The following is a 21,167-nucleotide window of genomic DNA, read 5'->3' as shown; positions in this document are numbered from 1 at the left end:
CACTTACAACGTTTCCTTTACAACTTCCTTGTCCTGGACAGCACAGGAATGTGCCGCCGTTGCAGTATTTCCCCTTCTGGGAGCATCCAGCTCTCACTTCCAGGTCTGGACTGGCTTCGGCCATTGTGAAGGCGGTTAGTGCAAACAGGATAATGAAAAGTCTCATAATTTATTGGTTTGGAAAGATTGATCAAAATTGTGAGGTTTGAAAAGATAATGCACTGCTGGGAAAATATTTCCATAATCCTCGTGGGCGTTGGGCTTTTGAAAGGGCGCATGTTAACTTGCTCTTTTTTTCACATATACGAGAGATTGACTGCAAATTGTTTAGGATTGGACGCCCAATATGCCTAACCATGCCTTGATGGTTCGCAATTTGAGGTTACATTGCAGGGTTAGATCAGTTGATGCTGTAGTGCCTTCGCATTGAAACAGAAACATTTCACACAAATTGCAGGTCCTTACTAAAACAGCATATTCTCTATGTAGATCAATCTTGGCTTCGAGGGAATACGAGTGAGCGTTCGTGAGGGATATCCCCTACACGATGGAGATCATGCACATAAGCCTGCACAAGTCGTGGTGCAGAGGCCCACAGCAACGAAAGTATGACTGGAACAATTGACATCACATCCATGGATAGCATACCATGGGGAACAATATGTTATAAAAGGCAAGCACTTCACCTCCGAGGTAGCTAAAGAAACCATCATCACTCTATCATATCCTCAAGAATAAGTTCCCACCAGAAACCCAACTATCTATCCCACCAACTCCTTCAAAATGCGTTTCTTCATCTTGGCCCTCGCAACTGTCATGAGTCTGGCCCTTGCCTCGCCCATTGAAGCCGACAAAGGAACAGCACTCTCTTCGCAGTCCAACTACTGCTTCACACTCTGCGTTGCTGATGGTGGAGTAAGTTCATTGTTTGTGTTCACATAACTGTGATTTCTGGCTAATTCTATCAACTGTAATAGAGTGGCTCGGATTGTCTCGAGAAATGCAAGGACAGCTAGGAGCTTCACAGTGTCGCGGAGAAATGAGGACAACCCAAGGTTGACAGCCAGAACGGCCCCCGGGTCCACGGGTCTCAGCCTAAGTGTTGACGAATTGAGCCTTCTCTATGGACACATATGGGGTCCAGAAGACTACGATTAGTTGCCTCGTTCTAAGTTCGTTGGTTGGTTTGACTGGCGTCAGGTCATTTGTTGCATCCAGCAGCCAAATGATGAGCGTGACCCTAGTCTAGTTAGTCTCCAATGCTCCAGATCCAAATCGTATTTCTCATTTTCCCACTTAAACTCAAGCTTACATGCATAGTTGCCTACAACAGAAGCTATTAAGGGGGCCCAGTAGGCTAAGCTGCACTCCGTAAGTAAGCCAAATCCGGGGTTGCAGGGGCTGGACAGAAACGGGAGATCGACACGCCTGGCCTGCGTAGTCAAGCGCCCTGAAATATGTAGGGGAAACGACACATCACACTACCCAAAACTGAGTCCTTAGCATGTACACATTCAGTATCTTGGTACTCTGTATGCATAGGGCAAAATAGAAAACTTGAGATAGTTTGAAGGAATTTGGGTGTCAATAAATCGTCCCCTGCGTTCAGTTCATGCTCTCAGTAGTGCTACTTGGAATATGTAGTTAAACAAATGAACGTTAACTAGCTGGGAGTAGCCCACGATGATATATCCGTTCACCATCCAAGTATCATTTGGGTAGACCCGACATCGGACCCCCGAGTCACGGACCATGGACGGACCGTGAACCGAGATCGAAAACACTACACCCCTGTCGTGTTGGTCGACCTTGTCAAGATTCAATCCAAAAACATCCTAACGAGTAGTTGGCATGATTGGTTACTTTATACTGCATTTCTTTCTGATTGGGTTGAAGTCGAAGTGTCTGAACCCAGGGGGCACTGGACTCCATGTGATCGGTTCAAACGGAACCCCCGCCCGACACAGACGGACCGTCTATTGGAATCAAGATGACTCTCCGTTCGTAGATAAAGACCTAGTTTAACCTTGGAATTTGCAGGGATAGAGAAAACAATACGTTGCAATTTCAAAATGACCTCAAGCAGCCCTTCATACCTTATAATTGGCGCAGGTGTCTTTGGTGTATCAACCGCCTACACCCTCATCCAGAAGTATCCCAACGCATTCGTAACTCTGGTTGATCGAGATGCGTATGATGCCGAGTCTCGTGTGGCTGCATCATGGGATTGGAACAAGGTTATTCGCGCCGATTACGATGACAAGGTCTACTGCAGACTTGCACTCGAAGCTCAGGAAATTTTTAAATCCGACCCTCTTTGGCAGCCACACTTTCACCAGACCGGCGTTTACTGGACCTGTCGCAGCGACTACGCGCAGGATGTCATCGCAAACCACAAAGAGCTCGGTCGCAACGACGAAATCATTGCTCTTCCTGTTGCTGAAGCTAGAAAGCTTTATGGAGGAATCTTTGACAATGCCGACTACACCGGCGTCAAGGAGGTTCTGGTGAACAGGGCTAGCGGCTGGGCTGCCGCCGGAGATGCTCTTCGAGCAGTGACCAAAAGATGCGTAGAATTGGGCGTCTCATACGTCACTGCATCGGTTACGAACCTTGAGTTCGATGGTCGTGGCTCTTGCACTGGCGTGAAGACACAATCTGGGGAGATTTTGTCGGCCACGCATGTTCTCGTCGCGACCGGGGCTTTCACACCCACATTGCTAGAGTGGAGTGCTGCGAAGAGTGGCAACGCTGGACTACGAGCCGGGGAGCGAATTCTTGCAGCTGGTATCACGACCGGAATGGCGCAACTCAATGAGGAGCAATACGAAAAGTTCAAAGAGATGCCCGTTGGCTTCCAGGGCTATACACCAAATGAAGGTATATTTTTGCCGGGTGCAGTCGCCTGATAGCCACTAATCATTCCCCAGGGAAACCCTTCATTGGTACTCTCCCGCCTACGAAAGATCGAGAGCTCAAGTGGTGGGGATCGAAGATCTTCACCAACACTCGAGAGGTACTTCCTGGGCATTATATCTCTTCTCCTCCCCCCACACATGACTACAACCAGTGGACTGTTCCAGGTCCTCTCCAGCAGGATATTGTAGAAGCTAGGAATCTGTGGTATGGACCCGAAAGTGCCACATGGGAGATGACGAAACACCGCATTTGCTGGTTAGTGCCCTGACAACGCAACAGTTGATTTGTTTAGTAACACTTGGTAGGGACGCTTTCACCACGACCTCGGACTTCATCATTTCGCCTCACTCTGCCTCCAAGGGGCTCTACATCGCCACTTGTGGTTCGTTCCATGGATTCAAGTTTTTCCCCGTGCTTGGAAAGTACATCACCCAGATGCTTGAGGGAGAATTGGCACCTGAATTGATGGAAAAGTGGGCATGGGATAGACAGCGACCTGACTCCTCCGAAAACGTGGAGTTCCCGAACTGTGAGATGAAGCATTTACTAGAACCCGCAGCGAAGCTATAGAGGGAATTGGACGGGCTCTTTAGGTCAAATCAAGCATGGAATTTTTGGTGTGGTTTCAAGAGGCATGGTGTGATTCGAAGTACATTCCACAGATTGATTTATCTCACTGTGACTGTCTGGCATTACAATTACCCCAAAACACTTGTCCTAGAACGCCAACAATATCCAGGGGAGCTGTCGGTTGCTATGTGCTTTGTCTCTTGACTTGTTCAAGCGATTATTTGCACTATCCCAACGAGAAAGACGTGGAAGACCATCAAGAAAAACATCAGTGATACACACAGTAGAACGTTCCAAGGTTGGAACCTAGATTCAGAGGAGATCATCTGCTTTGTACAGATTCAAAGACAAAATCGATGGAATAAAAGGTGAATTCTATAGCAAGTATGGTCTACCGGTTCTAACACGAGATCAAAGTAGAACATCACTTTTCATCGCAGCCAGTGCATTCAATGACACACTAGGCAGTTGCGAACTAGGAAAGGGAGCCATTCCCCTATCCTCCACCATACATCTCAGATCCATGGAGGAAACCTCGCATCTCAAAGACTCCCACGACGAGGGAATGAGACACCATCCACTGCCGGGTCATCAGTAAACCAGGTAACCTTATTACCAGCACCCTGGTTGACCAAAGCCGAAGGAAGGCTGGAACCCTCCTCAAGATCAAAGATCTGCTTGAGGATATCCTTCTTGCCCGCGCCCGTCGCGACAAAGGCAATGTTGACAGCATGGGTAACAACGGGCAGGGTAAGGGTGATGCGCTTCGGTGGGGGCTTGGGGGAGTTGGTCTCAGCCGCAACCCACGCATCCTTCTCGCGGAGCAAGGCGTGACCGGGGAAGAGCGAGCAGGTGTGACCATCGGGGCCGCAGCCGAGGAGGATGAGATCGAAGGCGGGCAATTTGACGCTGTCCTTGGCAGCAAACTCCCGCATCAGATCCTCTTGGTAAAGATCTGCAAGTTCCTGGGGATCGTCATCCTCAATGTGGTTCTTGTCGATGGGGTGGATGACGGGTGAGCCGAGCTCGGCGGGGATCTTGGAGACGAGCTCGTCGTTCAGCAGACGGTAGTTACTATCCTCGTGGTCGAGTGGTACGGCGCGCTCATCGGCGAAGAAGATGTGCCACTTGGAGAATTGGGCGGTATCTTCCGGGGAGCCATTGCTGGTGGCGAGTAGGGCTTTGGCTAGAACGGTAGGCAGGGAGCCGCCGGAGACGGCAAGGCGGAAGGTGCCGTGCCGGGCCAGGGCGGAGTTCTGACAGCGGAGGACGTAGCCTCGCAATTGCGTGGCTAGATCGTCGGAGTTGGCGAAGCTGTGAAGGTTGGGGTGTCCGGTAGCCATGGTGATCTGTGGATGGGACAAGAATGAGGGGCAGGAGAGATTTCTTTCTTTCTTTTTTTCTTTTTTTTTGGGGGGGGGGGGGGGGGGGGGCGGGGCCAGGGCCGAGATCTAAAACGCTTTTGGGGTTTGGTCTCGGCTTAGAGAAGGGGAATTCAACGGTCTGCACTGTACGGAGTTGCAATTGAGAGAAAGAGACGAAGGTGATGGAGGGGTGATGACGTCGCTGGCGAATCTAATCGTGGCCCCGGCTCGATTCGTGGAATCCATCGGATTTCGCCGTCATGGGGATGTTTTCTACCCAACCAGTTTATCGGTTCATCCGGCTCTCCGCTTCCCTTCCTAGGATTGCCACACCTTATCCAACTTCCTCTCTTCATGGCCAAAATTGGGGCTCTTGTTCTAATGGCTCTCATTCTGGCATGTAAGCATTGTGTCTCTACGGCGACGGGCTGAAAAGTCGGTAGACCGATCGGAACAATTTAAAAGGGGTTGAACATATGAGATATGAGATATGAGATAAGAGATAAGCGGCATCTTGAGAGAGTGTGAAAATGGAAAGTGTGTCTCCATCGGGATGCTGGCGCGAAGCCCGAGATGCCGACGTAAATGTACATGAGAGTCTTAGAATGTCAAAATAGCTTATATTCCCCTTTCTGATTTAGCTTTGTTTTGGATCAAGTGGGGGTCATTAATTGGACAATTAATGTCATGTCTCCTATCTTCGACGGTGAATAATTTCCTTAGAAATGAAATTCTTTACGGAGTAGAACCGAAAATGCCAAGGTATTTATGTCCGACGGCGTTAGGTAGCAGCGTTATTGGAATGAGCGCATCAAGCCTTGGCAGCCTGCAAGCCCTGGACGGATGATCGGCAAAAGGATGCGAAGTACTCCGTACCTACTCGGGAGAAGGATAGAACGGAATTGGGTATGAAACCAATTTAATGACCATTGGATGTTTTCCCTGTTTCATATTCCGTATCCCTTTTTTTTTTTTTTTTTTTTTCCTTGATCAAGTCAAATCATCATTGAAAGAAAACTGGGGTAAACCGAGAGAAATCACGGGGCTCAACCGCTTTTCCGAGTTCGACTCAAAAACATGCGATTCCCCCCCCCCTTCCCCCCTTCAAATCCTCCCTCGGAGTCATATCCAAAAATGAGTTCTCCAGTACAAATCACTCCTCAACCTCAGACTGGCAGCGTTGCTCGTCCATCTGAGGCCACTTCTCCACAGACTCTCGACATTGTCCGATGTTCCCGCTGTCAACAATCTCTCAGCCTAGGCCAATCAAGCCGTAGTATCGTTCAATTCGGCATGAACTCTTACTACTGCAGCCGCTGCGCAACCAAAGTTGGCTTCGGGGGGTGAATTGAGAACAATCAACAAACCACGATGATTATGATACACCAAAACCAAAACCAAAACCACAATAAACTGGAGGATCTGAAAAGTCTAGCGAGTGGTTGATCGGATCAACATCACAAATCGTCTTTCAAACCATCATAAAATTGTTCCACCCCCCCCCCCCCTCATCGCAAGGGCAGATGCGACTGGCCCCGAACAGAACACCATTCTTTCCTGTCTCTTCGATACTTTCCTTTGTTCCCGACTTCGCCTCGGACCTCAGTTCAAGAGTTCCTGTGAGATTGTGTGGTTTATGCTGGCGCGGCCTGCCCTTCACTGATCATGAGTCAAGAAAACCGATGAGAGGGGAGGATTGCACAGATTAACCTCGGTCAACTGCTTCTTGGGTGTTTGGGACACTGAGAATGGCACTTCGGGGATCGGTGGTTCACGGTGCAAGAACCACGGGACTTCGGACCGAGCTGCGCTTGGGGAATTACCGCATTTGGATCATTCCACTCGGTCGGCATTGATCGGATACAATGTACGGAGGACATTCCACGTTGCATGTTGCACTCTTGCGCCTTGATTTGCCTATCACCTGGGTTCACTTGCTCGTTGAACATCTTTCGTAAACGGCGGTGCTGTATGCCTCTCCCTTTTCTATACGTTTTGCATCGAGTTTTTGTACGACACGGAGTTGGTCTTCGATCTGGGTTTTTTTTTAATCTCATTCCGTTCGAGCCACAATATCTGATAATATCTGATATCCCAATTGAATCTGTCTAAGTAGAAAGCTTCCCTTCCTCGTTCGTTTGTGAAAGGTAAAATCCGAAGATGATTGTTTGCTTCCAAGTAGACTCGCGAGACTTTTAGTACCCCAGGCGAATCATCTGTCACATGAAGAAGCCTCAACATCCCCATTTGGCATCCGGGGAATTCAAGTCCCCGTGAATCAAATGATCCTTTTTGATTACTCTGAGCGCCGAACTGTGTTCGAAATCGATTTCTCGCTTCCTTTCGTCAACCAACGAGGTCGATATGCGCATTGGCCCGGTGATCTCTCCCCTGAGGCCCAGTGCTTTGGCCGCGGATCGTCATCGTACAGCTTCGTCTCACACCATGTGAATCCCACCTCACTTGGAATGTGCGTAGCTGTGTGGATGGTTATCTTGATTCTGTCTTGGTTTCCTATCAACAGTCACACATGCCCTGTGGCATGTCTATTGTAGTTCTATGTTCCCCCCCTTCTCGGACTGGTCCTGATTAAAGGAAGGGCAACACAAATGAAGATCTCGAAGATCTGTAAGACACTAGATTTTTCACACTCAATCTGTGCGGAAGTAGACGTGTACAATAGAGGTAGGATATAGACTACATACGGAGTAGTAGCTCACATACCTGACTCTGACTTGCTGGGACCAGTGTGACTCGAGAGATATCTACGTGTCCGTGCTCATGAACAAGAATGGGTTTGAACCGGAGTCACCCTGTTTCGATACTGCTCCTTTGTAGATTTCCATGTCTGCAGGCCCCGTATTTGAGACTCAAAGACGCATATGTTGTAGACATGTTGTAGACAGCAATAGTCGATCTCATTCCAACAAAAAAACTCCAGAACTTATGATCCCGCGACCCGCTCAGATCGTAGATCCCTTTAAAAAAAATCGTTTCTTTTTTTTTCCTTTTTGTGCTTTTTTTTTGCTTTTTTTTTTTCAAGGGATCCGATCTTACAGATACAGCAGTCAATGTGATGAATACAAGTCTACTCTGCATGTCACTGCATGTCCGATCCGGATCTAGCGGTGTAACACATACGGAGTACTCTGTATCGAGTCAAGCCCGTTCCAAATGATGTGACTCGGTGCACGGGTATAGCCGGTATTTGATGGAGATGAATATTTTGGATCGCAAAAGGGGGGGAGGGAGAAAGATTACAGAGTGGCCACTTCAAGTGGGACTACACCCGGGGAACAGAGCCACTTGCGTTCGACTATTTAGCAAAGCTGAGCTCATGGCGAAAATGACATATCTCAGCCTGAAGGGGAAAGGGAATTGCGTAGTGGTTATGACTGGCTACTCACCTTCTGCCGTTGCCATTCGTCCAGATTGTGCAGTATTCCGGGTCCCCATGATTTCTACAGGCAAGCCATGAACAAGACTAGAGACTATTACTAACCCTAAGAGATTAATCGACTATATCCTACACACTATCACCATTCTTGTGAAACCTCAACACACCCTCCTGGTTGGAAGGCTTTATAATCTGCTCGACCTTCGTCCAGCTGGAGGGGTTGATCTTTTTTCTCAGCTTGTCAGTCAGACCAATTCGTCAACTTGCATTTGTCCGATGGGATAAAAATTAAAAAGGTATGCTTGTGCACTTCCGTTTCCTCAGAATGGCACCTTGATTGCACCTGGATGCTTGGTCATGTCGTTCCTGTAGTCACGGCCCAGGCAGAGTGAGAATGCAAAGGCATCGCCATATTTATATACCCTAAGCTAACATAAACCTCTGACAAAGAGCACGAGTATCTATGTTCTGGACTCAACCGAACATTTAGTCGGACAAGTCGAGCCCCGACTATTTCGCAACGGCAACGGACCGGGCTACTTACAAGCATCGCCATCTATCCTCTATTTACAGCCATCCGTCTGAGCGGGTGCGCTCTCGGTACTAAAATACCGGGGTGCATTGAGAGATTTACAGCCATGCCGAGTCTTGGTCGTAATAAAGGTCATCCCAGGTCGCGCAAGTCGGATGATGAGTTTGTAATATTCCTTCAAGGCGTGAGTTTAATAAGGAGCATGTCAAATGCATTCAAAAATTAACCCGGATTTCAGATTCCACCTCATTGCCGCTGGCAAGAACTCAAGGACCTCGTGCGCCAAACTGCACTGCATATTCGCCAGGCAGTAGTATACGATGATAACCATGGAACCCCCACTGGAATCGGCCAAATCATCGTCAAAAATGAAGACGAGGCCTGGCGAACGTACCGTATGTATTAGTACCCACGATCCCCAATTATCCATCCTAACACCGCCACAGATCGACTTTCAACGAGCGGATGGGATGGCCAAAGCCTCGTTGTCACACTCTCGCGGACCAGTACGCCCACAAAGCCCATTGCTGGACCTACCAGAAGCCCATCAATGATACCCACAGGCTACATCTCTGGCCACTCCACGCCTCCACTGGTACATGGACAGATGGCGATACCCCCGTCCCCAGTATCACCGGAGTGAGTTCACTACATTCTCAACAATGAGATGTTCAAAAGCTAATTCCCCTTCACCCCAGATCTTCTCACCCAGCCACTCCACCATATCCATACCCAGAGTACGGTGTCATGATGGTACCTATACAAATGCCACCAGGATACATGCCCATGATACCAGATCCACACACACAACCAATGCAGTGCTACCCCCCATCCCCAGTTATGAACGGCTCTATGTACGAGCCGCAGTGGAACATGATGCCAGGCTATCAGATGTCCCCTCCACACCATATGCACCACGCACGCGGCGACAATCCACCGCACAACTACCAGCACTACTACCCTTGCGCCACGGGCACAGACCCCAGCTCCCCATCTTTCTACCCAGATCAACGAGCCGTCACAATCGAGAACTTGAACTCGACTACTACATGCACCGATCTAAAAGCACTTCTGCAAACAGCCGGCACTGTCGAGCAATGCAGCATAGTCGCTACGGACTCGATCGATGAACATGGCCAGCTGCGTGGCTTGGTCACGATGCGAACAGCGGAGGATGCTCAGTGTACTGTGACCATGTTCAATAATTGCAGCTTCATGGGGTCGCGGATTAGTGTGAAGATTAATCGTGGCTCGCTTCTCGTGAGGGCCGTTAGCTTTGATGGGGTTTGTGATGGCTCAGATACCGCGGGATCGGTGCCAGGTTATGGGGATGCGTGTCAGTCGTGGGCTGATGAGATGACTGCAGAGGCGAACACTGTTGATAAATGCAAGCCGCTGGTGATAGATGGGTCTGGGTTAAATAGGTGGAGTGGGGGTTTGTCGACGTCTGCGCCTCCATGATAGAGTGGATCTGTATTATTCGAGGTTGAAGGTGGTAGATATTTACATATACATACGTTTTCCCTGTGCCTTGCTTCTTTATGAATTTTTGCTAGAGGTTGTTTTGACCGTGTCCAATGTGATCTATTTAGTGCTTCATAAGGCGTCTAGATCCTTTTAGCTCCAAATACCCTGGTAAAAAAAAAAAATAAAGCTATCTCTTCGCTGTGATGCCCACCATTAATCTTCATAGACACTCAAGCTTGGCGAGTGGTTACGATCTCAAGCCCCTGTTCACTTCATCTTTGAATTAGAACTGTACTTGCATTCTAAAAATGAATTTGCCTAGATTTCGATTCACTCTTCCCTAGTCCAAGACCGCACTAGATACAGTTCCGTGTAGGCATTTCTATGCGGGCACAACTTCCTCCCAGACGTGAGGTGTCCCAACACTCTCCCATCCTCACAATCCAAAGTCCAAGAACTCAATTGGTCCTTGTCCTCCATGGCTGCTAGAAGAGCGCCAACCAAAACTCCAATCATCCTCGGCCCGAAAATCGGCTTCGCAGGACATTCAAAGGGCGGACAACCGAATGGCATAAAAGCATCTCCCTGTGCGGATGTAATCTCAGACCAGCGATCCGGATTGAATCTCTCTGCACTAGAACCCCAGAAATCAGACCTCAAATGACATCCCTCGATGTCAGCAGACTTGATTTCAAGCGATGTCGCCACACCCTGGTCCCACTGATACGCTCGATGAATGTGCCTTGTAGGTACGTACAGGCGAAGGGATTCACTGACAATGTTCTTTGCACTGGGTGAAGTCCAAACACCTCGTGCATCACCCAAGTTGGAGCCATTGCTGGATTCGGGCCTGGAGCGACTGGGCAACAACGTGAGGCCTGCCTCAAATTGGGACTTTGTGGGCTGAGAAGCAAAAGCAATCATCGTCCGCCGCCACGCAGGTACTTCCTTCCCAGTTGCAAATCTGATCTCCAGGAAAGCTCGCAAGACGACGCGCCACATGGTCTCGAAGGAAGGCAGGATTACGTTCAAGGGGTTTTCCTCCGGGTGATCGTGAGTACCAAAGAGGTTAACCAGCGATGTCTGAAGCAATGCATCGTCTTCAAATCTGGGAACATCATCCTCCGTAGCTTTCAGCTTGGAAGATATCCAGATTCGATTTATGGACTGTGCTAGGCTCAGTAGATTCGCATCACATGTCTGGTCTTGAGTCTTGTGGTTGAAAAACAGCCATAGCACGACCTTCAATGAAAGTAACTGCACCATACTGGCGAGGTTGATTCGATTGCAGGTAGTACTGATATGATTGCGGGTGCCCTTGCTCTTTTCTTTGTGACAAGTGTTGCTGCCGTTATGATCCGGTCCGGGAAAGCCATGCTCGATCCAGTAGCTGGTCGTGACTCTGGCGAACTCGGATACGCTGTACCACTGCTTTGCCGATAGATTGATTAACGGTTTGACTTTCTCGACGAACATGGTGGCATGGGCACTATCTGGGCGTGTGAAAGCGTTGTCGATTCCAAAGGCGATTGGAAGATGTCTATTGGCCATCGCTTTCGCTTGATGCGGCGACAGGGTATTGGGTTGCTGCTTTTCTGTGGATTTGAGCACGCCAGCAATGATCTGGCGGCATATTGCTGGGTCACTTGATTGGGAATGGGCTTTCTGCCTCTTGCCCCAGATCACAATCAGAAGAAGGGATATGGCGAGGATGATAGTTGCCGGAGCTGGGGACATTTTGAATAGTTGAGCAATGATAGATTGACGAATAAGTTTTCAGTTACAGAGCCACACTTATAATGTGGACGATATAAGTAGTCTTAAGTCTTCCCGGTTGTGGATGAAGATGTCTTCTTTGTCTTGATCATCTCCAGTCTTTCAATTCTTTTTTGGAAATGACAATCTTAGAAGTAGTGTACAAAACTGATCCCATGTTCCGCGCGAACGTGTGCAAAATGAGGCAGCGACAAACAATTTTCGGGTTGTTCTCAGAAAAAGTAGGGTTTCTCCCTTTAACCAAGCAGGGAAGCAACATGTTCCACAGCAAAGCATTATAATTCTAACCGTCTAAATCAGAGAAAGATATCTCAGTTCAAGTGCATTCTCTTAAAAAAAAAAAGGAAACGAGCCAAGATTTGTGTATAATCATTAATTCATTAAAAAAAAAGCGTATTATCTTGGGTGTTCGTCAATGTAAGTCTCATATCCCATCCAGCCACCATACCCAATTGTTGCGATCAATCATCTCAAAAACGCCACTCTGAAACCCAGGTAGTTTGACAATTATCTCTTTTTCGGTAAGAGTTTCTCTGTGAGCTTCGATTATGTCTATTTTGCATGGCTGATCATCTCTGCGTAAAGGTCCTCTGGAATCTTACGAACGAGAAGAACGGTCAAAGCAATGATCTCCTTTGCATCAAGGGGAGGGAATGAGCGGAGGATTTTGTTCGGGCTATACTCAAGTTAGCTTATGATAACGAAATCCAAAGAACAAGCTGTAACTACCTCGGACTATCGAAAATTAGGTCCCGCATGCGGATTAGTTGGGCAACAATGCACAGAATGTTCAGATGTGATCCATAGGCAAATAAGAAATCCCATAGATGCAATACCTCTGGCAATGGAGGCGTACAGGCACAGAGAGTCAATACCGAGGGGAATGCGTACAGCTCGGCGTGCATCCCCTTCGAGAATAAATATACTGCAAGCTTGGGCTCCACAATCTCAAGGCATCGGTCGACCAAACGAAGACCCTTGTGGACTCCATCCATAGTATTACGGATGTAGCCTGGACATTCGCGTGTGACAAAGTAGTGGAACAGAGCGAATGCTTCCACCTCGCTGCGGGCAGCATAGAGGAACGGCGCACACAGGACATTCATGCCTTGGACGTACATGGTCGAATCAGTTGTGGTGCTATTAGAGACTGTCTCTAGCTCCCCACCAAAGGGGGACTCCTCTTCAACGCTGGCTGGCGCGTTAAATAGAAGCTCCATCTCACGGGGCCGAGAGGATGTCTGTCGAGACCGAGGTTTTGGCCTGGAATCGTGGAGTTTCCATGCCACAGCGTTCAGGAGGCGAATCAAGCTTGCTTCTGTAACTCGGCGTTTAAAGAGAGGGTCTGTGGCTAGTGTGCGGAAAGTGTCATTACGAATTTTGGCGTAAGCAGGAGAACGGCCGCGGTGGATGAGAGCAAGGTAGTCATCGGTTGGCATAGGAGGAATGTCGAGGAGGGCCAGCCAGAGGTAGATTCGGTATGGCGACTATAGTTGCGAAGTGTTAGACATTAACCTTGCAAACAAGACTGGGTTCTCCTCACCATGCCATCTCCGTCAGCATCCACTCGGCTGGATAGGACGAGGTATTTGAGCTCGCGCAGTCCCTCGTGTGGATTTGAACTCTGCGGTCCATCGCGCAAAAGATTCTCCAGAAACGATCGCTTTAAACCGATCCCAGACCCTGTTTTACGCGCGGGTCGTCTCTGAGTCACAGGTGGTGTTGCTGCAGCTTCACGAGAAGCATCGCTGTTTGATCGAGCTCGGCGATGCGCGCGCACTCGCGTTGCAGCACCAGGAGTTGCTGCAGATTCAGGATCAGCTTCAGGAGACCTAGCTTGACGAGAGGTCCGGGTCTGGGCAATGAGAGCGCTAGAGGTTGACAGCACTTGGTGGGATTGGATCTTTCGGAGGGTTCGCATGGTTCGCGGCGATGCGGGTGAGTCGGGGCCCGGGACGCCAAGGGCCCAAGAGGGCTGAGGTTTGGCCATATTTCTGTGGTCAGGTCTGCATTGGAGGGCCAAGATCAGACATCTTTAGGAAACGGGGTAAGAAGAGCGCAGTTGGCGGGGTGGAGTGTATCAGATCGTGGTGGCTGGAGCTTTTCTGCCGATGAAATGCGGAAGGCGTTTGCTCCGACGTATACTTCTACCTCCACTTTCACTACTTACTTATTTTACTGCTTTTATCGAAAATTCTCATTGGCAATTGAATGTCTAAAAGTACAAGATCCTTCATGACAAGCTTTAAATAGTCTGATTTTAGCTGCTACAGCCTTGGAATCTGTCAACTGCCCAAAACCTTACCAGACGCAACACCCTCCCCCCCCCCCCCAACGCCAACTCAATTGAAACCCATATTCATGATAGCAGTTCATACATTTGCGGCATCTCCTTCATGCTTAGCACTATTTCCGTTCTCCCCACCCATGACGCTGCGCACAAATTCCTGATACTGGAAAACCTCTCCCCTCTTGCCGATCCCGCCTGACTTCGCTCCCCGACCAATAAATGCTGGGCGCCCTACAAACCCACTGAAGACTTCATCGATCTGTCTTTCAGTTAAGCGTTCCTCCCCGTCTTCTGGGGAAGTATGTAGCAGAGCATCGCGTAGTTCAGTGGCGTCGATTTGCCCGTTGTCATCGTCATCAAATGCGGCAAGAGCGTTGAGAAGCTCTTGCAAAGGTGACATTAATGCCATTAGCCCAGAAAGTGTATTCAAAAAAGTTGGGAAGTTCATAGTTTGTCCGGATCCTGGAGGGAAGAAGCGCGAGAGCGTAGAGGAGGACGAGTCTTGGCCTGTTCACACACTCCTATTAGTTCCTTATGCCAACTTCAAAAAACAATGTATAGATATTCTTCCTACCCAATGTTGTCAGCACATCAATCACATCATCTTTGTCCACAAGCCCATCATTATCCCGATCGAGAACCTGGAAAGCTTCTCTGATCTCCCTCACTTGTTGCGCTGATAGGTTCCCAGCTGCATCGCCAGCCGGGGCGGTAAATACACCCGTCCGTATCCCAAGAATCGGGGATGAGCTGCCTGGCGACTGCGCTTCTTTCGTGGGGGAAGGAGAGAGCTCTCTGCCAAAGTTCGGCTGGGGAATGGGCTGCTCGCTCTTCGGAGAACGCGATTCACCATCCTCTACTGTATATGATTGATTGAGCTTGCTGGGAGATACCATAGGTGTATATGCCCGACCGGGAGAGCTCCCTGGGGTGCCTCCTGTGCGACTGGCTGAGGGCGGGGAGCTTGGAGTGGATGGGCGCCGGAATGGGGATGCCCTCGGCGAACCAAAGGATAAGGGCGATGGTTTGAATGTGGGGTTGTTGGCCTAGGTAATCGTTGATTAGTCTTGAATAGGTAGATCATCGCTCAATATTCTCACTTACCATGATGAAAATTGCGTGTGAGCAGAACTGTAAACTTCCTATGACGACGGCTAGCTTATCGAAGTAAACAAACCCGGCACAACAACATCATTTTGCCACCGTCTTTCCCACCGCCCTGTGCGATCTATATCAACACATACACTTCGATCTTCTGTGGTATTTTGTAGGTACCTTATCAGGGTTTAATACATTGAATTTTACCCTGTTTGATAGGTAGATGAAGTCTGTTTTTGGAATCCAATTAAGAATCTGGCTGGCTCGGTGTTGCAAACTTTGCATGCAGTGTTCATAGATCTAAAAGGAACCATGCTCGCATATCAGCCCTCGATGGGTTTCTAAGGGTTCAAGTACGAAGCATATTTTGTGTGCAAACTATGTAGTAAATTAAACATCTTTCCAGGTGAGTTGCTTTTCGCTATTCTACATTGGGTGAGACATCCAGACGTGGCGAATATTTGTTTCTGTAGACGTTCTACTCCGTACTCCGGGTAGAACTGGAGTAATTTGATACGTCAGTTTTGTGGCAAAACATATAGAAAAGATCTACAACGAGCGGCATAAAAGAAAGGGAAATTTGCATCTGATAGATCATCTTCCTTCCCGGGGGCCATATTTATTCAACCCTGGACTGTTGTATGGATCCCCTTATCGGCTTATCGCCTCTCCACTGTGGAGAAATCGTCCTTTTTCTTAACCCCTCTTAGCCCCTGAACAGTTAAGTCAAGACAATTAAATCTACTATTATTATCATTGGCCCTTGACGGTGTGCTCTTTGTGCTCCCCGGTATGCGACTCAATTTATAGTTTGGCTCGGAGCAGTCCTCTATCCCCAACATCCCCAGAAGATGGCAACAATACTACCGTATCGACCGTCGAACGACTCGCTCTCCGCCTCGAACAACCGCCAAACAATCGGTCTTCCTCGGCTCTCGCCTGCGGCCTCCTTCATCGGACGTTCGCCTAGCAGCTCACATGGCTCTTATCGAAGAAGATCCACAGAGAATGCGGCCTCGAGCTCCAGGCCACGCCGCTGCAAAGCACAGTACCCACTCGACTCGCCGGAGCGCCATGTGGAATACATCCTGGTTGCGTCCTTCCACATTGATCGGGGCCCGATCATGGAGCACCAATATCCCGCTGCCATCAGCGGTGATGAGAGTATGCTTGCAGAGCTGATGCTACCCGATCAAACGCATGTGCGGAGTCAGGACTGGACCATGTTCTTCTTACACAAAGACACTAGTGGTGACGAAGATATAGATTCAGCAGTTGGAAAGAGGAAAAGAAAGCGGAAATCACATTACCATGGAAGCCCGGAGGAAGCTGATATTCAGGACGAGAACTTGGACGAGATCTCCGATGACCCTGAGAGCAGCGATGATGAGAGTGGTGAAGGGCCACCCCTGATGTATGTGCTGAATCTTGTCAACACGAAGCAAGATAACACTGTCCGAAGGTAAGTTGTCCTGTTGTGTCTGAATGTGCGAGTGCTAACAGCAAACAGAGGCGCAGTAGTGAAGGCAATGGCAATTTGTACTCGACATTCATTCCTCCACATTTACAAAGTAAGCTACTATGCTACATCTAGCCCTGACACCCAGGCAATTCTGACTATTGTACAGCCTTTACTACTCCTAGCACTGGAGGACTACTTCAAATCTCCTTTCCCCGAAACTCTGGCATCTCTCTATGACGCGGTAAACGCTATGGACCTTTCGTTAATGCCAAAAATGTCGATACTCGAGCGACATATCCTGCAATCTAGCAACACTAAAGATATGTTCCTGGAGAAGTTCGAGCAAATGATCCGCCAGCGGGAAGAAGAAGAACTCCAGGATGGGGAATATCCGCCGTCACCAAAGAAAATGAGTCGATACGCCCTACCGCGGGATACACATGAATACGAGTCGAAAGTGGTCTATAATGACATCCCCATTCCAGTCAAAATTCCGACGGTGATTTGGCCGGAGACTGTTGGAGACTTCTCCCTCATCCAGCTCATTCAGACGTTCGCTGTACCGCATGCCGCATCTCCCCAGGCTTTCACAGCGCATCCCCATTTGACAACCAGCGGACCATTCACACACCCCGTTATTGTTCTTGTCAACGCTATTCTCACCCAGAAGCGGGTGGTATTCCTAGGACACAACCGGCCATCAGGAGAGGTTGCAGAGGCGGTCCTGGCGGCCTGCGCTCTTGCATCCGGTGGCATTCTGCGTGGATTTACTCGCCATGCATTCCCTTATACTGATCTATCCAAGATCGACGATCTCCTGAAAGTACCTGGGTTTATTGCAGGGGTCACAAACCCTACATTTGCCAACCATCCTGAATGGTGGGACGTTATGTGCGACCTCCCGACGGGCCGGATCAAGATCTCAAGTCATGTTGAACCTGCACCGGTAACAGAAGGGCTTCTATTCTTCCAGCAGCAAAATTCCCTCCTGGCCAACAATGCATCCCACGCAACCCACGACCCAACCGGCGACACATTGTTCATGGAAGACATTCTCCGTAGCATCAGCCAACGCCACGGCGAGAATGTCATCCGCGCAAAGTGGCGCGCCTACATAACAAAATTTGTCCGCGTCGCTGCAGCCTTTGAAGAAACAGTCTATGGTGCGTCAAATCTCTACGTCATCGGCCCAGGCGAAGAACTCTCCCCAGACAGCCCGACAGGCCACCAAAGCGACGCCTCGGATCCAACAACTCTCCGGGGGCACGGTTATGTATGGACAGACGACACCGCCAAACAACGCGAACTCTCAGCCTCTGTATCCCGAATCGAAGGCTGGCGCAACACCCGCTCCTACTACTCCTACATCCAAGACATAGCCGCAATGTACTTCCCCGCGCGCCCAATCCAACGCCCAGATATTCACCATCATCACGACCGTCTCCGCGCCATCAAACTCACCCACTCCGAAGCTGCTTCCATCTACCTCGCTTTCTCCCGCTCCGTTCAGGACTACGCGGGCATCTGCCAGCTCTTAACTGTCGCACCGGAGAACCAGGCCGGTCTTTTCTATGTCAGCATGGGCCTATTCCACCCGGACCAAGCTGTCCGCGAAGCGACGGCCGATCTTCTCGATCGCATCGCCGTACACCCAGCTGGCCGCCATTTCTGGGCGCATGTTAGCCGCTTCGCGAAGCTGGGGCATATCCGTGTGAAACGGGAACGAGATGCCGCTACACAGAGTCCTATCTCTGGTGGCGGATCGCCCGTACCTACGAGTTTTGGGGCGAGCTTTGGTGGTGAGCCCCAGAGTCTTGTCGGCGTTGCTATGGGAATTGGGTTGAAGCGGAGGAGCTGATGAATAAATGCGGATTCAATTTTTTTTATAGCAATGCTTGTCAGTGAGCGTTTTTTTTTGCTTTTTTTTCTTTCTTTTTTTTGTTGCTATCCTTGCCAGATTCCTTTATACGTCACGACCTATGCGTACTCGACTCATGATTCCAGATGCGATTTCTTTGTTTTGGTTATCTTTCCTCTGTTATGCTGGCGGTGGATATGTCTGTGAATACTTACAAGCTGACCAAGGAATCTATTTTATGACCCAGTCCATTTTGGAATAGACGAATTTCAGTTTTTTAACAAAGATGATGGATTCGAATCTAGCCAAATCCGATCGGACACGAGAGGGATTAAAGAAACGAGTGAATTACTGCTACAGAGAGAAATATGGACATTGTCACTAGAAATTACATACAGATCAGAGGATCAAACCAGGAAGCTCAAACACGCTCGCTGACATCAACCATGGCCATACCCAGCCGGGCAGACGGACCCCAAAGGATGAACAAGAAGAGAGAGTGTAGGTATGAACAAGAAAGAAAAGGAAGAAGAACCCAGATCAAAAGACATCTGTCAGCATGACACCAAGAGCCAAGGCCACGACAGAGACAATTCCAAATTTAGGCAAGGGGACGGCAAGACCCGCCCCAGCCATGACATCCGCCGATCCAACAGTGATATTAGTCGACACAAAATCATCACCACAATTGGCATTGACAATCTTCGCCGAGGGGAGATAAGTCGAATCAAGAGACTGCCCATTCCGTCTCGCCCACCCCGAAAAGAGATCCATCGTCACCTTTAAGCACCTATTACAAGTCGGCACAACTCCGACGGTAAGCGGGGTACCAAGGGGCAAAAGGTAAACGTTGTAATCATCGGGTGCTGTGGAATTTGCCACCGCGTCGACGAAGCAGTAGTCCTTGGTAGATGGGTTTGTGAGACAAGTGGCGCGATACACTGGTTCGTAAGCGACCAGATCGCGATACATGCCCTTGACGACAGAGTTCCCGTTTTCATAGTCGTCGCCGCAGTTTTCAGGTTTGACAAGATCGGCTGCAAGGGCGGTCATGATGGACGCGCATTGTGTGACATTCGCCGAGCAGGATGTATCCAGGATGCGGGATGTTGCGGACGCTGAACTGAGGGTGTGGAAGAAGGCGTTGGAGTTCTCGATCAGAAGGGAGATGGCGTTGCAGTTTGAGATTGTTGTGTTTGCGCGCCATTTCGCGAAGAAGTTGATGCAGGTACTTTCGTTGGCGAAGTTATACGAGAGAGTGTCATAGGGCTTTGGCATCCCTGTTGTGGTAGAGGTTGATGCTGTGACGATTGTTCGTCGGCGCACTGTTGTTTCCTCTGTGGGTACTTGTAGTGATTGACGCTCTGGAATCTTGATCTCTCCACTTGGGTGCCAGGCCGATCGTGGCATGGCCAGATCTGTGGGTTCCACTGATTGGGCCCATGTGGGTGATAGACAGAGATTAGTAATTAGGATTAGGAGGTTGTAGATATGACAAAGACGGGACATCGTTAGAGTGTCGACTTGAGATCGCGAAGACATTAAACGGTCAAGTCTGAATTATTATGAGCAAGGACAGTCTTTGTTAAATGAGTGACAGAGCTGTTGGTCGGCAAGGGAAACAAAGAAGTGCTTCTTCCAGCATTGTAAGACGAATTAAGAATGATGTTTAGGACATCATTTGAAAGGAGTGGCAGAGGAGTCTCCCCTGGAGGTGAAGTGGTGAAGTGGTGAAGTTGAAGTTGAAGATGAAGTTGAGAAAGATCCGTTGACCCAAGTCGCCGAAAAGCCTAAAATGGGCCTTTTTAGAGTTCAAGGCATTCGGATCCAAGGCCAAGGCCAAGAACCTACCAATCCGCTAGACTCCCGAACTAGACCGGTGGAGCTTTGGTTCAGGATATTCTGTTGAATTATTAGTGCAAGAGCATCGAGAGTAAATCCATTCCCCAGTTATGAAGTCGAGACCACTTAGGAAAGACATACTCTGAGTGTCGTCTTGTGATATTCGGTTTTTTGCTTTTCCCCCTGTTCCTATTCCCGTCCGATTGGCATATCATCATTTGGAGAGTTCCGTGCTCGAAGCATGAAGGACAAGGTAGGATAGACATGAAATTTAGTCCGGTCAAGTAAGATCGTGTAGCCCGAGGTTGGGATGTGGAAGATCATTCCTGATTTGGGCATTGATTTGGGAACTTGGAAATTGTAGTCCGTACTCCATAGCATCATTGATTTTATAGTTTGATCCTTTAATATTAATAGATCACACGTGTAATTAGTACGGAGTACTCCGTACAATCCAATGATTTCTTCTTTTCTCCATGTCTGATTCTCTGATAACGGACTCGGTTCTTGGAGCCAATTAGGTAAGAGGAATTTCGGTAAATCATCCCCTCTGACCCCCACACAGAGACAACATACTTGATAGACTCTTTTT

The 21,167-nt window shown here is 48.9% G+C and overlaps 9 protein-coding genes across 9 annotated transcripts; 4 read left to right on the top strand and 5 right to left on the bottom strand.

The window, feature by feature from the left end:
• Nucleotides 1–2,072: 2,072 nt before the first annotated feature.
• Nucleotides 2,073–3,489, top strand: Pdw03_3107 (Sarcosine oxidase; the record flags this gene model as incomplete). The annotated part of the gene is made up of 4 exons (XM_066100384.1): nt 2,073–2,880; nt 2,931–3,016; nt 3,071–3,174; nt 3,225–3,489. The coding sequence occupies 4 exons, from the start codon at nt 2,073–2,075 to the stop codon at nt 3,487–3,489; spliced, it is 1,263 nt and encodes a 420-aa protein (XP_065955784.1).
• Nucleotides 3,490–4,031: 542 nt separating this feature from the next.
• Nucleotides 4,032–4,832, bottom strand: Pdw03_3106 (6-phosphogluconolactonase, putative; the record flags this gene model as incomplete). The annotated part of the gene is made up of 1 exon (XM_014677033.1): nt 4,032–4,832. One exon carries the CDS (start codon nt 4,830–4,832, stop codon nt 4,032–4,034), a length of 801 nt encoding a protein of 266 aa, XP_014532519.1.
• Nucleotides 4,833–8,244: 3,412 nt separating this feature from the next.
• Nucleotides 8,245–8,835, top strand: Pdw03_3105 (uncharacterized protein; the record flags this gene model as incomplete). The annotated part of the gene is made up of 3 exons (XM_066100383.1): nt 8,245–8,292; nt 8,496–8,546; nt 8,701–8,835. The coding sequence occupies 3 exons, from the start codon at nt 8,245–8,247 to the stop codon at nt 8,833–8,835; spliced, it is 234 nt and encodes a 77-aa protein (XP_065955783.1).
• Nucleotides 8,836–8,888: 53 nt separating this feature from the next.
• On the top strand, nt 8,889–10,243 carry Pdw03_3104 (Nucleotide-binding, alpha-beta plait; the record flags this gene model as incomplete). Its single annotated transcript, XM_014677036.2, has 4 exons — nt 8,889–8,966; nt 9,021–9,177; nt 9,229–9,421; nt 9,481–10,243. The coding sequence occupies 4 exons, from the start codon at nt 8,889–8,891 to the stop codon at nt 10,241–10,243; spliced, it is 1,191 nt and encodes a 396-aa protein (XP_014532522.2).
• A 336-nt stretch (nt 10,244–10,579) lies between these two features.
• Pdw03_3103 (Cytochrome P450) lies at nt 10,580–11,986 on the bottom strand (the record flags this gene model as incomplete). Its single annotated transcript, XM_014677038.1, has 1 exon — nt 10,580–11,986. The coding sequence occupies one exon, from the start codon at nt 11,984–11,986 to the stop codon at nt 10,580–10,582; it is 1,407 nt and encodes a 468-aa protein (XP_014532524.1).
• A 591-nt stretch (nt 11,987–12,577) lies between these two features.
• Nucleotides 12,578–14,015, bottom strand: Pdw03_3102 (RabGAP/TBC; the record flags this gene model as incomplete). The annotated part of the gene is made up of 3 exons (XM_066100382.1): nt 12,578–12,701; nt 12,755–13,512; nt 13,569–14,015. The coding sequence occupies 3 exons, from the start codon at nt 14,013–14,015 to the stop codon at nt 12,578–12,580; spliced, it is 1,329 nt and encodes a 442-aa protein (XP_065955782.1).
• A 382-nt stretch (nt 14,016–14,397) lies between these two features.
• Pdw03_3101 (Calmodulin, putative) lies at nt 14,398–15,422 on the bottom strand (the record flags this gene model as incomplete). The annotated part of the gene is made up of 3 exons (XM_014677040.1): nt 14,398–14,822; nt 14,890–15,361; nt 15,420–15,422. The coding sequence occupies 3 exons, from the start codon at nt 15,420–15,422 to the stop codon at nt 14,398–14,400; spliced, it is 900 nt and encodes a 299-aa protein (XP_014532526.1).
• Nucleotides 15,423–16,264: 842 nt separating this feature from the next.
• Pdw03_3100 (Protein mesA) lies at nt 16,265–18,733 on the top strand (the record flags this gene model as incomplete). Its single annotated transcript, XM_014677041.1, has 3 exons — nt 16,265–16,875; nt 16,924–16,984; nt 17,042–18,733. The coding sequence occupies 3 exons, from the start codon at nt 16,265–16,267 to the stop codon at nt 18,731–18,733; spliced, it is 2,364 nt and encodes a 787-aa protein (XP_014532527.1).
• Nucleotides 18,734–19,273: 540 nt separating this feature from the next.
• Nucleotides 19,274–20,143, bottom strand: Pdw03_3099 (C6 transcription factor, putative; the record flags this gene model as incomplete). Its single annotated transcript, XM_014677042.1, has 1 exon — nt 19,274–20,143. The coding sequence occupies one exon, from the start codon at nt 20,141–20,143 to the stop codon at nt 19,274–19,276; it is 870 nt and encodes a 289-aa protein (XP_014532528.1).
• Nucleotides 20,144–21,167: the final 1,024 nt, after the last annotated feature.

The sequence above is a fragment of the Penicillium digitatum genome, chromosome 1 (genome assembly GCF_016767815.1).
Source record: "Penicillium digitatum chromosome 1, complete sequence".
NCBI classification, from domain to species: domain Eukaryota; kingdom Fungi; phylum Ascomycota; class Eurotiomycetes; order Eurotiales; family Aspergillaceae; genus Penicillium; species Penicillium digitatum.
Note: the sequence above shows the minus strand (reverse complement) of the source record. Positions and strands in the feature narration are given on the sequence as shown.